The 16,199-nt window shown below is 43.3% G+C and overlaps 3 protein-coding genes across 7 annotated transcripts in view; 2 read left to right on the top strand and 1 right to left on the bottom strand.

The window, feature by feature from the left end:
* Positions 1–1,425, top strand: part of LOC147018407 (uncharacterized) — a 39,627-nt gene extending 38,202 nt beyond the window's left edge. Inside the window, exon 20 of the mRNA XM_085898017.1 lies at positions 1,288–1,425. The gene's annotated coding sequence lies outside the window, so the exon portion shown is untranslated. The remainder of the gene's footprint in view (positions 1–1,287) is intronic.
* MBLAC1 (metallo-beta-lactamase domain containing 1) lies at positions 903–1,970 on the bottom strand. Its single transcript, XM_085898028.1, has one exon. It carries the CDS (start codon positions 1,968–1,970, stop codon positions 1,320–1,322), a length of 651 nt encoding a protein of 216 aa, XP_085754154.1. The 3' UTR covers positions 903–1,319.
* A 500-nt stretch (positions 1,971–2,470) lies between these two features.
* Positions 2,471–16,199, top strand: part of LOC147018401 (solute carrier family 23 member 1-like) — a 203,798-nt gene continuing 190,069 nt past the window's right edge. For all 5 annotated transcript variants that reach the window (XM_085898009.1, XM_085898010.1, XM_085898007.1 and 2 more), the window contains exons 1-2: positions 2,471–2,607; positions 2,732–2,871. In XM_085898009.1, coding sequence (XP_085754135.1) covers positions 2,595–2,607; positions 2,732–2,871 — 153 coding nt within the window. In that variant the 5' untranslated portion in view covers positions 2,471–2,594. The remainder of the gene's footprint in view (positions 2,608–2,731; positions 2,872–16,199) is intronic.

The following is a 16,199-nucleotide window of genomic DNA, read 5'->3' as shown; positions in this document are numbered from 1 at the left end:
TTTCTGGAGGAGTCCATTATAAAATTATAAGCCACTGAAGTTGGAAGAAAATGCGTTTTTCACATTTCGCATTTTTAGGGCCAAATTTCAAAGGTCTCTAGAGATAGATATTTTTAAACTATGAGGAATTGAAAGCTAATCTTTTGCATGGTGGGTAGAGCCATGTAGATCTACATTTAAGAATGTTTCCAGCAAAATCTGAGGAGGTGACCTGGGGACCCTTAGGTGAGTTGGCATGGAATGACCCAAATTTGACCTCAAAAATAATTGGTGGTTGAATTCAATGACCAAATAGGCAAATGCTCTTCAAATGTCAAGTGAATTGGATAAAAATTGACAATTTTAGAAATTCAGCTTATGTTGACCTTTTAGCCGATGTGGACCTCCAAAATAATTGGTGGTTGAATTCAGTGATACGCTCACTGTGTTCCCTTGTTTAGATCCAGCTTTATGGGTGTGGATATGACAAAGGAGTGATGGGCCGAATGACCCCCTCCTGTGTCCCACTTTCCTTGTGTGCAACCAGTTTTCTATGCTTGTCGCACACGTGGAGTTGATGGTACTTGCTCAGCCTGGCAGCAAGATATATTGGTGGCGGCCTATCGTTTTTGCCGAATGGAGTAAACTCTTTCGATTGCAATTTACAAAGAGAGAAATGTTGCCGTTATCATTGCTGTCGAACCACATCACATTCCTCAATGGGGTATTTTCTTTTCAACAACCACAGGAATTTGGCTAACTTCACAGAGATGGAATTTCACACACTGCCTTGTAAACAGGAATAGGCTGAGAGCAGGAACAACATTTTCATACAATTAGTGTTATTTATTTGCTTGAAACAACACCATCCGACATGATAACAATGAAACCAAGAATAATTATGATGATGATAACGATGAAATAATAAACAGGTTGCAAGGTGACTCAGTATCTGCAAACAGATGTTCTAAATACACCATGCAAGTCAAAATGAGTAGTGATGACATGTCCCAGTCAAATGCATTTGTTACAACTTACCAGGCGAATCTTTTTCAAGTTTGGTTGATTGAAGGAATGAAACTTCACATTTCAGAAGTTGAAAACTAATAATCATTGAGAATAAATGTGCTCTTATAAAGTCGCAAGCCTGCACCACCAAAGCCCCCTTACTCATCACTTAATGTCATCAACAAAGGCTTTTTTTTCAACGAAGAGTTACCAGGTGTGTGTGTGTGTGTGTGTGTGTGTGTGTGTGTGTGTGTGTGTGTGTGTGTGTGTGTGTGTGTGTGTGTGTGTTTTTTTTTAAAGGGTCTCGACAGCAGCACAGCTCTTGTCCATGATCACGAGTTTTTGACGAAAAACGGCGGTCCATGTCCAGGCACGATAACATCGGCGAGCATCAAGGCACGCTCCCTGTTGGTTATCTGCAGGTCAGGGTCATGGCTGCTTGCTCGCCAGCTCGGGCGCATCGTCCCATCGGGTCCTGGCTCATCATGATCATCGTGCTCTCTCTCGAACAGGTCTCCAGCTAAGAGCACGGTGCCGTGCTGAGTTCCGCTGACCAGCACGCTGACGTCCTCCCCGGTGTGTCCGGGAGTGCTAATCACCTGCACGCCCGGGGTCAGCAGTAGAGGCCCGTCCAGGCCGAAATCGTGGGCTGTGAACGAGGCTGGTCCCTCGCTTACATCGCCGCCCATGACGATCTTCGAGCGCGGAAAGAGTGCGAGTCCACCCGCATGATCCACGTGACCGTGCGTAACGACCACCCAGGGCACGCTCTCGTGCATCACACCGTGCTTACGAAGGGAGTTCGCCAACTCTTGAGTGCACCACGGCCCACCCGTATCCACCACGATGGGACACGGGCCAGTTATAAGGGACGCCGTGCCCTCAGCTTTCGTGTTCCCGTGTCGGTCCTTGTAGCAATATCCCTCCTTCAACACGCTCACGCCGTGCGGGGTGCCGAGGATATTAAATAAATCTTCATTCATGGCGTTGTTGATCGAATTTTCAGATTTCTCCTTCTGGCAGTGAAGCGATAGCGACGTCGCTGAGGTGATTGCACTGTACTTCCTCCTTCACGTCTCAGCTGGAACAGTTCCCCCGATAATATAATCAAATGAACGGTGAGAGAAGAAAGAGAACGATAAAAACACAAATATTCTCAAAGAAGTAGCTGGAGTGTCGAAAGGCTCTCTTTACACAAGGTGAAGTAGGTTTTTAAAAGAATACAATCGGTGCCCTTTTTTCTTTTTCATGGTGAAAAGTAGCGGCGACGGTGCTGTCTGCTGGAGAGGGAACGCCCTTATCAGAGGGAAGGGGCTTGTCCTGGCCCGTCGGCTGGGGGTGTTACAGATGCTGATAACAGACACGGATCCAGTTTTACTTCAAGTAATCCGTGTTGCACGTCCCGGCATCCTCCGGTCTGACGTGGCTGCTCATGATCATGTCCACCACATTCTAATGCCAGAGCCATCCACTAGGCGGCGTTATGAAACTACCAAACACCTGGAACATCTCCCCTTCTGAACATCACTCATGTCGAACAATGCAATTTATCATTCTGCCCTTTTAAGAGAGATGTAAAAAGATAATAACAATTAAAGGATGAGAAAATGTTATCTCTTGGTAAGTGCAATTTCAGCATACAGTACTGGACTTAAATTAATTAAATACATTATTTTTTGAATGTATATATGGATACAAACAAACACGACATAATAGTGACTGAAGCTTTTTGTGCTGCACTCAGAAGAAGAAGAGGGAGGAGAAGGAGAAGGAGAAGGAGAAGGAGAAGGAGAAGGAGAAGGAGAAGGAGAAGGAGAAGGAGAAGGAGAAGGAGAAGGAGAAGGAGAAGGAGAAGAAGACGACGGCCACGCAGGTCTCAATAAGGTAAACACTAATTGGTTCAACCGTAATGACGTCACGGTTAATCCGAACGCCCATTGGTCGGCTCATCTTCACCTCGAGCTCCCATTGGCTGGAGCAGAGTTAGTCGATGATTGACGTTTGCAACCACATCCTGGAGAGAGGGGGGGATGGGTTTCTCATTTGTTACCGTACTTCCCTTGATCTTTCCATGCTGAAAGAGACAAGAAATCGTACAAATACCTTTTGATGACATAGTATTGGATCGGTGGTAAGGGTGAGGGTTGCTTCCAACGTACGTAAATGAAACGAGCTCCGACCTCGGATCAATATCCTGAACATATCTGCATTGTACTGGTCTGCACCAATGGGAGCTCGAGGTGAAAATGATGAGCCAACTAATGGGCGTTCGGATTAACGGTGACGTCATTACGGTTGAACCAATCATTGTCTACCTTATTGAGACCTGTGTATAAAGCACACGCCTTCACTTCCTTGTTCATTTGCTGCGATGTTTTTTACCCTGAAGAGTGCAGCATGAAAATCTTCGGTCACTATTATGTCGTGTTTGTTTGTATCCATATTAAAGTTCTTTAGTACCAAACATCTGTGTGTATATATATATATATATATATATATATATATATATATATATATATATTATTGTGCCCAGGGGTCGGGTGAGAAGATCACGAGGGGTGGGAGGGGGGGGGGGAGAAGCTATCTCGGGTTGCCCACCAGACTCTCCTGAATCGCAGGACGTTGCACACGGATAACTCCGTGATGCGGCGGGTTGCGAACCAAGCGTGAACACCAATAACTCAACCACGTGACTTAAGGTCCTCCGTCTAATATCGGTTACCTAAAAATAATCACATGACCTAATTAACGGGGATGCCCTCGGTAAGCCTTGTCCAAACCGGATCACCTTACCGGATCAGATGCAGCCGAGCGACACTGCCACGGAACGTACCGGCTAAAAGAACGGATTGTTGGGAATAAAGTCACAGCTCGACTCGGATACGGACCATGCAGAATCAATGAAAGAAAATACAACTAGCATCCGTTGAAGACAAAGTCTTCGATATCCCCCGCCATAGTAAATGAGGACAAGTAGCAAAAGGCACCAGTTCAATTTATTTTTGATATGTGTACCAAATTTCGTAAATATATCTTGAGGGGATTTGTAGTTAAGCTCCGGAAACGAAATGTTATGGATGGATGGACGGAACCCATTTCTAAGTTGGTGGGAGATTTATTACAGGCAACTGAGGAAAAGTATGTGGCACAGTGAATAGATTTATTGATGTGTGTCAGCAGGGAGAGAAAAAAGTGTGGTGCGACAACAAAACAAGCAACTTATGAAAGCAGACAGAGCAGACTTATCCCGATATAATTCTTCTGCACTCTCAACTTAAGCAAGGACAGGTGCCATGACACACACACACACACACACACACACACACACACACACACACACACACACACACACACACACACACACACACACACACACACACACACACACACACACACACACACACACACACACACACACACACACACACACACACACAAAACCCGATGATGAGGAGTTAATCTCAAGAAAGGAGAGGAGATGAGGCTAACGGTCTCATAATGCCTTGCACAGTTGACCTACCGTGTTACTCAGTATGTTTTGGGGGATGCTCTTCTGAGCGATCCCAGTTCAAGGGTTGGCGCATTGTCTCCTGCTTGATTACAATGTCTGTGCAGCGCCTGCACCGATCCAAAGAAAGGGCGAGACCGTCAGGCGTGAAGGAGGGAACTTAGGTGGAGCCAGGTGAGTGGGTTGTCCAGCGGCAAGAGGCAGGCGGAGAAGGTGGGTGAGTAGAGTTCGCGGCGAGTGAGTGGAGATTCCAGAGAAGGGGAAGATCGAGAGCGAGGGGGGGAATGGCAGACGGGACTTGCGGAGCAGCAGGCATATGCAGACATTGATCCAAGGCCAGGCAAAGGTGATGAGGATGACCATGACGATGACTACGACTAGGAACGGCCTCGCAATCTGTCCTTTATAGGTCTGGCGGTGCAGGGCAGCTTGCCGCCCCGAAGCGATGCATCATCACCCAAATCGGGCCCCGGCCACTGCACAGCCGGAAACGACCACGGAGCTGCAAAATTGTCCCGCTCCGAACCCCGTGATATGAATCGCCTTGCACCGAACTACCGGGCCATGCTCCGGCAACTGGCCAAGGGCCACGTCGGCCCCGCATGCCTGCCCGGGCACCCCCGGTTAGTGCTGGTCAATGCGCTTGTTCTGTGGTACGCCATGCAGCCCGAGCGTTCTGGGCCGTACAGATCTGCTTGGTGGCAGCTGCATCGAGGCAGAGGCGCGAGAAGACCTCCATCGTCCATGGGAGGCACCGTTGGCCGCGGTGGCGAGCGAAGATCGACGGTAAGATGTTGTTGTAAACCCATGCACAGGCCCGAATAGACCTGTGCACCATGCGTGTCCCGAACTGTGCGATGGTAACATGCCATTGTAATCAGCGCGCAGACCCGAATGAAGAGGTGCACTATTCGTGCCCCGTACTGTGTGACGGATTGAAGGAAAAGATTGGATTTAATTTGAGCTCAAAAGAACACGCCGCTTGCGTCCTCTAAGGCATTGGGATTTAATGTATGGTTTTACTATTCCCTTTTGATACAGTATCTTGCAGCGGAGGATTTTTCCATCGTGTAGGTTGTGCTTCCTTTGGTGTCCGCAAGGACGCATTCTTATCATGGAGGATGTTGCTGTGGTTTTCAGAAGCGGCCATCTGGGTGCGATGCCTGCTTGGATTTATTTCAGGAATAAGAGGAAAATAGTTGGAATGAAGATAGAGATATAATCGGACCTAAGTATGAGATCCACACAACGCAGTTCATCCAATTTGACCCATGACACATGAGGGAAAGGTCTAACTGCACATATATTAATGAAATAACTGTCTGGGGACCACTGTATGATGGATGCCATTGCCTTAGAGGCATGTGGATTCAAGAACCGAATATATATATATATATATATATATATATATATATATATATATATACATATATATACATATATATATATATATATATATATATATATATATATATATATATATATATATTTATATATATATATATATATATATATATATATATATATACATATATATACATATATATACATATATATATATATATATATACATATATATACATATATATATATACAAACACACAAGCCATACCGGGCGTAGTGGCGTGCGCCTGTAATCCGGCTACTCGGAGGCTTGGGTTGGAGGATCGCTTGAGGACGGGCGCTCTGCGCTGGGCCGCGCTATGAGAGGGTGTTGGGCATCCTGGAATCATGGCGAAACCCAATCCTAATCCCTGTGTCGTAAGAGGCGACCAGGGTTGCGTCAGGAAGGGCATCCGGCGTAAAACCTCTGCCAAATCAGTATGCGGATCATAACGGATGATCGGCTGTGGCGACCCCTAACAGGAACAGCCGAAAGACGAACAACAACATATATATATATATATATATATATATATATATATATATATATATATATATATATATATATATATATATATATATATATATACACAAGCCGGTAGGTGGACATGGGAAGTCGATCAAGTCAAATTTAGTCGTTTTTCAGCCGTTACTAGCCAACAAAAGCGTCCATAACAACAGTTCTTTCTCACACATAACTAGGACAAACCATGAACCTGCCTTACCAGTTTCATGTATATCTGACTCTCTGAGATATAACGAACTTCGTTTTTTTATTGTTTTCGACCAGGGTTCATTCAAAGTCTATCTTCTCCGACAGTTTTCATAGGATCCGGCTGGAAATTTTTGACAATATGGCTGAATGTACTGCCCACATTCGCTCGTGGCCCGATTTTTGATTTTCGAAAAAATTAATTTTTGAGATTTTTTTGAAAATTTCAAAGGTCTGTTGCCAGCCAACGGATGGGTCCATAGCAACGCTTCTCATTTGTACACAACTAGGTCATGGTATGAACCTACCAACCAAGTTTCATCGAAATCGCCATTGTATTAAGGGAGCACTTGTCCGAACAGACATACATACAGACAAGCCGGTAGGTGGATATGGGTAGTCGACAACCCAAAAGAACCTGACGCGATGGACCCGTTCGATGGGGAATGACCTGAGGATTAAGCACAAGAAAATTCATGATTCGAGCTTCAAGGGTTAATGCTGCAGATTGTTTTTTTGTTAAAATACCCCCACATTTAGAGTTTTTTTGGCCGTTGCGAGGCAACGGAGGGGCCCATAGCAACGGTTCTTTCTCACACGTAACAAGGACATACCATGAACCTACTGTACCAGTTTCATGTATATCTGACTCATCGTCTCTGAGATATAACGAACTTCGTTTTTTTGTTGTTTTCGAGCAGGGTTCATTCAAAGTATATTTTCTCCGACAGTTTTCATAGATCCGGCTGGAAATTTTTGACAATATGGTTGAATGTACTGCTCACAGTCGCTCCTGGCCCGATTTTTGATTTTCGAAAAAATTAATTTTTTATGATTTTTCAAAAAATTCAAAGTCCCGTTGCTCGGCAACGGTGGTGTCCATAGCAAGGGTTCACATTTGAACACAACTTGGTCATGGTATGAACCTACCAACCAAGTTTCATCGAAATCGCCATTGTATTAACTGAAATCGCCATTTTAAATACTGATAATAAGGGTAGAACAAATCTCCAAAAAAAAAAGAAAAATTCGACTATATCGACGACCCAACAGAAAAACGGACAAATATATCGACGGAAATACTGATAACAAGCCGGTAGGCGACATAGCTGCTCGCTCTCGATGCAAAGCTTGCCGACGCGACTGGCCGATATTCATGTACATGCTCTCAATCAATTTCATTCTTTGACAATCGAATGGCCACGGCACGATGATCAGAGTACAAATTAGCGAAAGTTAGAGTATGCATGTATCGGAGATTTTCGTAATTTGTATATTGTTCAGGAATCAGGACATGATCCAGCTGAGCAGCGCCACGTGTCGGTCCATGATGGCAAGGAATGAGGTTCAATTGAGTGCAGAAAGCATCAATTTTATTACGTCCGCTGGCTTGTTTTAGCTGTTGCTAAGCAACGGAGGTGTGCATAGCAACCATTCATTTTTGTGTACATGCTAGCCACATTGTACACATTTCACCCAAGTTTCATCAAAATCAGACTCTTTCTCTTAGAGATATTCGCAATTAACCGTTTCTGAAATGTTCGACATGTACTCGCCCAAAACCTATCTCCTCCTACAAATATTGTTTGTTAGGGCTGCAAATTGGCATGAAGGGAGCAAGATAGATTGCGCACAGAACACTAAGCTTCGATTTTGATATTTCTTTTCCATTTTGATATTTTTTTCGATTTTTTGACCACTTTAAAGGGCCATTGCTGTGGCATTGCTAGGGCCCGGGGTCCCATATTCGAAAGCACACGATTCCCAGAAATATTGGTCCCACCTACCAAATTTCATTGGAATCGGTTGAGTGGTTTAGTCCCGAGGCTTGACCAAAGTTTCACAGACAGACAGACAGATGGAAATGTCCAGAATAAGGGTGCTCTGGAGAGCAGCCAATAATTTTTTGTTGTTGTTGGTGAGTTGAAATAACACATAACACATAATTCAGATATAATTGACCACAACACTTGGAATTTAATTATTGGACTTGAAATGTTTGATAAACACCATTCTGTAAGAATTTCATGACTTCAACAGGTGATGAATGACCATAACTATCAAAATAATATTTAACCTGATTATGATAAATACAAATCCAATGAGAACTGTTTCCATTATTATCTTCTAAATTCATAATTTTATTATTTGGACATGAAGACAAGTTTTTTAAAATCATCTCTCGCACAAATAACCACATTATCAATTTTTAATCTCTTACAATATGTGGCAAGTTCTGTATTTGATGTTGCATTCTTTCCAAATTCTTCAAACCACTTCAGTCTTTTGTGCAAAATCCTTTGTACAGTGGTAGTTGGTAGTCCCTTTTCTCTGGAAGCTAATGTGGATTTTCTCCTTGAGCCTCGTAGTGATCGTTGTAGGATTCTTGAGTTGTTGTGGAATCTTATTTAACTTGCAGGGTTTAAACGTCAAGCCGATTCGGTTTTAAAATCCTGTAATAAAATCACAGACACCGATAACCAATGTCCACAGACAAGTCTTTTCTTTGAGAACAATGTATTTCTAATTCTATCCACCATACACTTCCCACAATGAACTTGAGAACCCCCATTTGTTGCAATATTATTTCGTTCTATTTTATTTCTTCTTACTTTTCAAAGACACCGATTAAACCAACCCGATTAATTCATTTTAAACACATGAAAGTACATTACATCAGAGAGTTTTATTATTACTTGGTCATTCCCAAGGAGCACAACGCACTGAGATGCTATACATCCACAATGATTGCACTAAAACAAGATTACATTTCAAGGCATTTATACTTTCATGGGAGAGTGGAGGGGGTTGTTAACTCTAACTGCATACGTGTCTTCTAGGTGAGAAGCACATGATGTAATTGCGGCAAAAGTTTGCTGTTATCAGCCCAGGTCACACCGCTCGACAACACATTTTTATCAACATTTAGGGCAAAAGACTCTTGGCTAAAAGGGAAGGGGGCACTGACAGCCAATTCGACTTGTAGCATAAAACACCAGCACAATTACAATTTAGAATACATTAATATAATTATTTCCTCCACAGTCCCCTGTTTTTTCCTTCCAAGGAAAATTTGAATAATTATATTACACATGATTACCATATCCCGTTCCTGAAGAAGAAAGATATTATTTACACAAGGTCAATCAACAATGGCAGCGAGTGCTCATATCAGAAAAGTGAGTGCATCTCCATTTAATTTATGGCCTGTTCATCAGCACGTGTCACACATTGAAAACATGCTACCCGAAGCCAGAAGATAAACAGGTCAGGGTGTAGATCAGCACCCAACCGGAAACACAGTCGAAGCACTCCTTGAGCTGAGGAGAAGGTAGATGTTGGCAAGTACGAGCTTGGACCTGACACTGGGTTGAAGGAGACGAAAAGGACTCGAGAGGTGAACAGAGATCCAGCCCCAACAGAGCCTGGGGCCTCGCAGCAGCAGTTTGTGCAATCAGGTTTGATTCACCAAGCGAGCTGTGCACGTTAGATGCAGTCTCGGTGGCAGCATGAGCTCCCATTTGCAGCAGTAAACACATGTTGCAGAGGACTCGCCGTGTGGAACTCCAGGCCTTCGTCATGCATTGAAGCAAACGCAGCAAGTTCAAGATGTATTTGCAGAGCAGACATTCCTCCAGGCAGGCACCACACAACACCGACGTTAAAACTTTGCTCAACCTTCTCCTCAGTGGGTTTTTCTTTTTTCTTTTTTTTCACATTGCTCATCTTATCTCCTCATGAAGGGGGTAGTTTCATGATCACGTGTTGCATGCCCAATCACACAAATCTGGGTTCTCCCCATCGTCCAATCTTTTGGTGGAAGTTCTTTCAAAGCTTCATTAAGATGAAATCGTACATTGCATGGTTTAACTGCACTCAACACTCTAAAACAAACAAAATCAAGGTTTAGCATCGATTAAACATCATGGGCTCATGTATTTCCACAAGACCAACAAAGGTTCTTGCAGAAGCATTCAACTTGCATTATATGTCATATCAATATTTTATCCCTTTCAACCGGGCGTAGTGGCGTGCGCCTGTAATCCAGCTACTAGGAGGCTGGGTTGGAGGATCGCTTGAGAATGGGTGCTCTGCGCTGGGCTGCGCTATGAGATTGTGTAGGGCAGCCCGGAATCGTTGCGAAACCCATTCCTTATCCCTGTGTCATAAGAGGCGACCAGGGTTGCGTCAGGAAGGGCATCTGACGTAAAACCTGTGCCAAATCAGTATGCGGATCATAATGCATGATCCGCTGTGGCGACGCCTAACGGGAGCAGCCGAAAGGAGAACAACAACAACAATATTTTATCCCTTGTTATTTTTTTCCCCAAAACAACATGCTAAAAAATACAGAAATCTCATTTGCATGTATAGTCAAAACATTCATCTCATTTGCTATTTCCATGTAAAAGCAAACAGTCTTTATCAGGGTTCCAATTTGCAATCAATAATTATTTTCACAAAAATATTCCATCATCTATACAAAAATATGAAAGTTATCTACTTCTTCAAGAACCGAATCCAAATCGATTTGATTTTGCACAGTTTCCATTTTAACATTCATATCTCCTAAACAAATTTGTATCTCAAAACAAAAGTTCATATCAATTTTAACCAAGAGAAACATGATGGTTTGTTCTCAATGAGTTCCTTTTTTTATTTATGAGCTTAGTCTGAAAGTAACTAACACAGTTACCGCACAACCCCCATCACTACCATACAGGTCAAAAACAAAACACACCTGTGTGCTAGGTTATCATAATTCACAAAATAAATTCCCATAATAATTCAAAGCTAAGTTGCACATTCTTACATTACTTCACAGGAGTAATTAAACAAAAGTAGCATCCATTTCTTTGTTTGACCAATCTCTATCATCAACACTGAATTCCATCGACATTTTAAATCTCTGACATTTTCCATCTATCCACTTCTCTCTCACCAAAACAGCAAACATGCTGCCATTTTCCAACTCACATACACAAACCATCTATCACTTCCTCTGACCTTCTCAATTACGAATCCATTTCCTTTATCAAAACAATTAAATACAGTTTAAACAGTTGTACAAAAATTGTCAAATTTGTCATCAGGCGAATATCATTTAAATTGCAGCTCAAACACTCCATCCACACATGGAGCGAGAACCTTCCCAAACTTTATCACAGTCTTGGGGGAGGCATCTTAAACTTCAGACTAATAAAACATTCAATCTCTCTTAAACAGCTTTTTTGGTCTAAACAATAAAATATTTTCTTTTAAAATCAATAAATAAAAAATAATATCTTCAGCATCTATCCAATTAAATCTTATTAATTTACCTTGACTGAATCGATCAAAGGGTTACACTGGGTTGTTTGCCATTGCCTTCCCAGCACGAGTTCAGGCAACTTTAACATTCACAGACGAATAAAAACGGCACGCCGAGTTCAACATCCATCCGAGGGCATCATCTATTATCTGTGAATCGCCCCACATGCGAAACATCATCAAATCATTCCAAATCACGTTTCTACATTTAGATTACATCTTTTAAGTACAATGTTACAACTCAGATCAAAATCTTCGAAACATTTCTGACACGTCCTAATAGCTTGCCCAGCACTCAAACCTGCCGGGTTGAGTAATTACAATTTCCTCACAATGCCAGTGAGAGCTCACCTTCCGAATATATTCTACATTCGCAATTGTTATGCTGGACTTGCGTGTCGAATCTCATCTCGATGAATCATTCGATGCACTGAGCTTTCTCCTGTGGAGTCGCCATTTTCTTTCACATTAAACCACCAAACCTGAAAAGAACGAAAACTTTGAGTTTCTGTATCATGTCAAACAAAGGGGATTGTTTTATCATTTGTGGAACAAAACATATTATCTACCAAAGTGGTCCAGGTCTTTTTGGAACACCCTGTATCCTTTGGTGTCATCAGAATATATTTTCTAAGGAAAAATCTATGAAGTAATGTGCAAATTCATACTCTTCACCAAGAGATGGAGCTTTACAAGGAAATATAATTAATAATCACTCTTGTCGATGAAATCATCATCATCTTTGTAATTATTTGGCGGATTTCAATTTTGATAATGCAATTAGAAAGAAGAATGTATGAGGATGTTTGTTAATGCATCCATTTTGATATGAGAAACTAAAATGGGACTTGGTAAAGCGCATACCAAACTAAGTTTAGCCAGACTAAACAGTTTACGTTTTACACAATCCTCCCATCTCAACCACGGTCTAACCTCTTTTCCTTCTACCTTGTTCCCTCAACCTATCCGCTCCCTTTACCATTCTCTCATCCCCCCATCTGCACCAAGTGTCCAGCCAATCTCAGCCGACATTTCACCAATATCCACATCAAGCTCATCTGCACACCAATCTCCTACCTGAGTACATCTATCCTCCTTCTATCCACCCTATTCACTCCCACAATCCTGACCCAGTTGTTCACGCAAACCTGTAGCCTCTGTTGATGTCTCTCTGTCAGTGCCACCATCCACAGACTGCAAAGATTGGCTAGTGTTACACACAACATCAGAACCTACCCCTTCAATTTTATTGATATATTTGTGTCTGCCATTACTCCATCCACCCTCCTCCATGCATTCACACCCACCTCTGCCATGGACTTTCCATCCCTGGTCAATGTTCCTGTACGATACTCAAACATATTTCCCTGCCTGATCTCCTTCCCCTTTAACTTTATATTCATTTATTTTCTCTGCTGCCTGACCCACATCACCTCAGTCTTCCCCATACTCATCTCAAGCCCCTACTTCCCAAATGCCTCCTTAAACTCCCCCAGTACCTCAACAGTCAGGTTATCCACACACAGAATCCTCCCCATACTATCCCTCAAGCTCACCTTCCTGCTTACCACCTCCATCAACATGAAAAACATTTGTGGGCCAAAATCGCTTCCCTGCCTCAAAACCAATGTTCACGCTGAACTCAGATGTCGCAGGACCAACCAATATGCTTACCTTCGTTCACTTGTACATCCCTTCCACCAACCTAACTTCTGCTTCTGGCACTCTCATCCATCTCAGCATCGCCATCACCGTCTCTCTCGTGGCAGTGTCGTCGGCCTTCTACAAGTTCACAATCCCAATGCCATCTCACCTTGCAACTCCAACTTCTTCTCGACAAGCTGTCTCAGTGCGAACATCCCATCCCCTTCCCCTTTCGAACCCCCTGTTGCTATTCTCCAATCTCCATACTCTTCCTTATCCTCCCATCCAGCACCTTCGTCACATGACTTAAGAGCATGATGCCCCTGTACTTCCCCGGAACTTGAACATAGCCCTTCCCTTCCATATTGGCACAATTCACCATCCTCCACTCCTCTGGAATTGAACCCTCTCTCATACATACATTCAACAGTCTCCTCTTCTGACTTCTGCTGCAACTATCATATCTGTCTGGCACTCTTCCCCTCTTCAATGTCATCCACACTTCCTTCTCTGTTTTCTCCATCAACTCCACTTTTCCCGCTACATAACACGGTGGCTCCAGATCAATATTAACTTCCTTTCCCGTTCAACAGCTTTTTGAAGTATTCTTCCCACACCTTCAATACTGCCCCCTCTGTCACTGGCCTCCAGCCACCATCCTTAATCACCTCCCCCCCCCCGATGTCCTTAACATCCTCATTCCTGTCACCGGCCAATTTATACATCATCTTCCTTCCACCATCCGCTTCCAACTTGCTGTACACCTCCTCTTCCATATCATTCCTCACCTTATCCACAGCTCTCCTTACTGCTTTATTCTTCTTCCCAGACAGGTGCAGCAGCCCCACATATGGCTGCCTCCCCATATCCTTGATCTTCTTTATCATCATACAAACCTCCTTCTTTTCACCCACTGCATTCCCTACCTCCTCCATCCACCATACCTGGTTTCTATCCATCGATGATGCATCCTTTCCTGACATCCTTCCAACCAAAACTTCTGCAATTCCCCGAAATGCCTCTCCATACGACTTCCGCTTCTTTGCGAAGATGCTCATACCTAGCCCTCAACCTCTCCTTGTACTCAATGACGTTTCCCCCACACTTCCCTCACCGAATAATCTTCCGACCTCTGCTCTTAACCTCACTCATTTTCTTCATCTGTACCTCAAACACCACAGTCTTGCACCGAGTGGTAACGTGCTCTCCTGCCACTGCGTTACAATCCTTAACCCTCCACAACTGTCGCTTCCTTTCCCCCACCAAATCCAACTCTGTTGTATGCTGTCTACTCCTACAGGTAATCTTGTGGCTTTCCAAACTTTTGAAAGAATGAACCAACGATGGCCATCCCATGCCTCACCAGCAGATCTCGACAGGGCCGGATTTTCCAATAGGCAACATCGGCCATTGGCCTCGGGCCCACCAGTAACTGGGGGCCCACCGGGGACTTGTGGGTTCTCTGATCGGCCAAGGAGTAGGCTCGTAGGCCCTATAATAAAATGAAAAATATACCAGTACATTTTTAAATGCCCGTTTCCCACCATCGATCTGTAGATGATATACATCACGTGGTGTATTTAGTGGACTTCATTGCGACATTACTTGTGTTTTTGTTCTTGTTTTGTGATATTGGAATCTCTTATACTAGACTTGAACCAATTTATTATTACTTTATGTTTACAGATTAATCCCTTGACATAAACAGTATCATTGACAAATTTGCCATAGAAAAAAGCAGGAAAATGTCATTTTGAACTTCACATCGTTGTGCTTGCAAAATTTATTATGCTTCAGTTTCATTGTATTGTTCCATTATTCCGATGTGTAAGATGCACATGATATGGAACTTGATTTACTTTGATCTACTTGATATGGAACTAATTTGATTAAAAATTATTGATGTGTTACATTATGTTGTAATTCTTTTTTTTTTAACATTGCAATATTACGATATTGTTGTAGTATTCCTGCCCGCCCGGCGTGCGAACGACCGCGTTTCACCAAGAGCAGCCGGTTCGCCCACCGAACGGACAATCCAGTCGTGACTTTCTGCAATGGCGTCAGAAACCAGTCACGGATGGGTTTTCAATCCCACCACAACCTTGTCCGTACCCTACCCGCTCCAGGGTCCGATCGCTAAATCTTCGATTTACCTAATAATTCACGCGGGAAGGTTACCGAGAGGTTGTACCTCAACGGGACCGCTTGAAAACGAGCCGCTTAAGCAGCCCGCTTCCTTTTGGGATAACCGAGCGGGGTAATATCGCGCAGTCCCGTTGGACCCGATCACCTTACCGGCTTTTTAAAAACCAACTAATATTCCGCAATACAAGATGGCATTTCAATGGGGGCATGGACGCAACGAACAGGTTAACATTTAAACGAGCACATTTATTTACTCTACTTGTGCAGGAACAATCAGGCAGTCATTCAAACACACCAACATGCACGTACACAGAACAAGCAATGGATGCGACACAGCACGTGGGCAAGACAAAGCGCCACAACCGTCTATAAGCAATTATTAATGTACAGTCACTTACACAGTTTTACTTACGGGACTCGGCGCCACAACATTCATTCGAAAGAAAAGCAGGAAAAAGACCCCATCAAAGGCAATGGGGTCAGACTGGACCTCGGGGGTCTTTATGG

Source organism: Eptatretus burgeri, chromosome 10 (assembly GCF_056783735.1).
Source record: "Eptatretus burgeri isolate ZD-2024b chromosome 10, Ebu_testis_v1, whole genome shotgun sequence".
NCBI lineage: Eukaryota > Metazoa > Chordata > Myxini > Myxiniformes > Myxinidae > Eptatretus > Eptatretus burgeri.
This window is presented reverse-complemented; position numbering and strand designations above follow the sequence as displayed.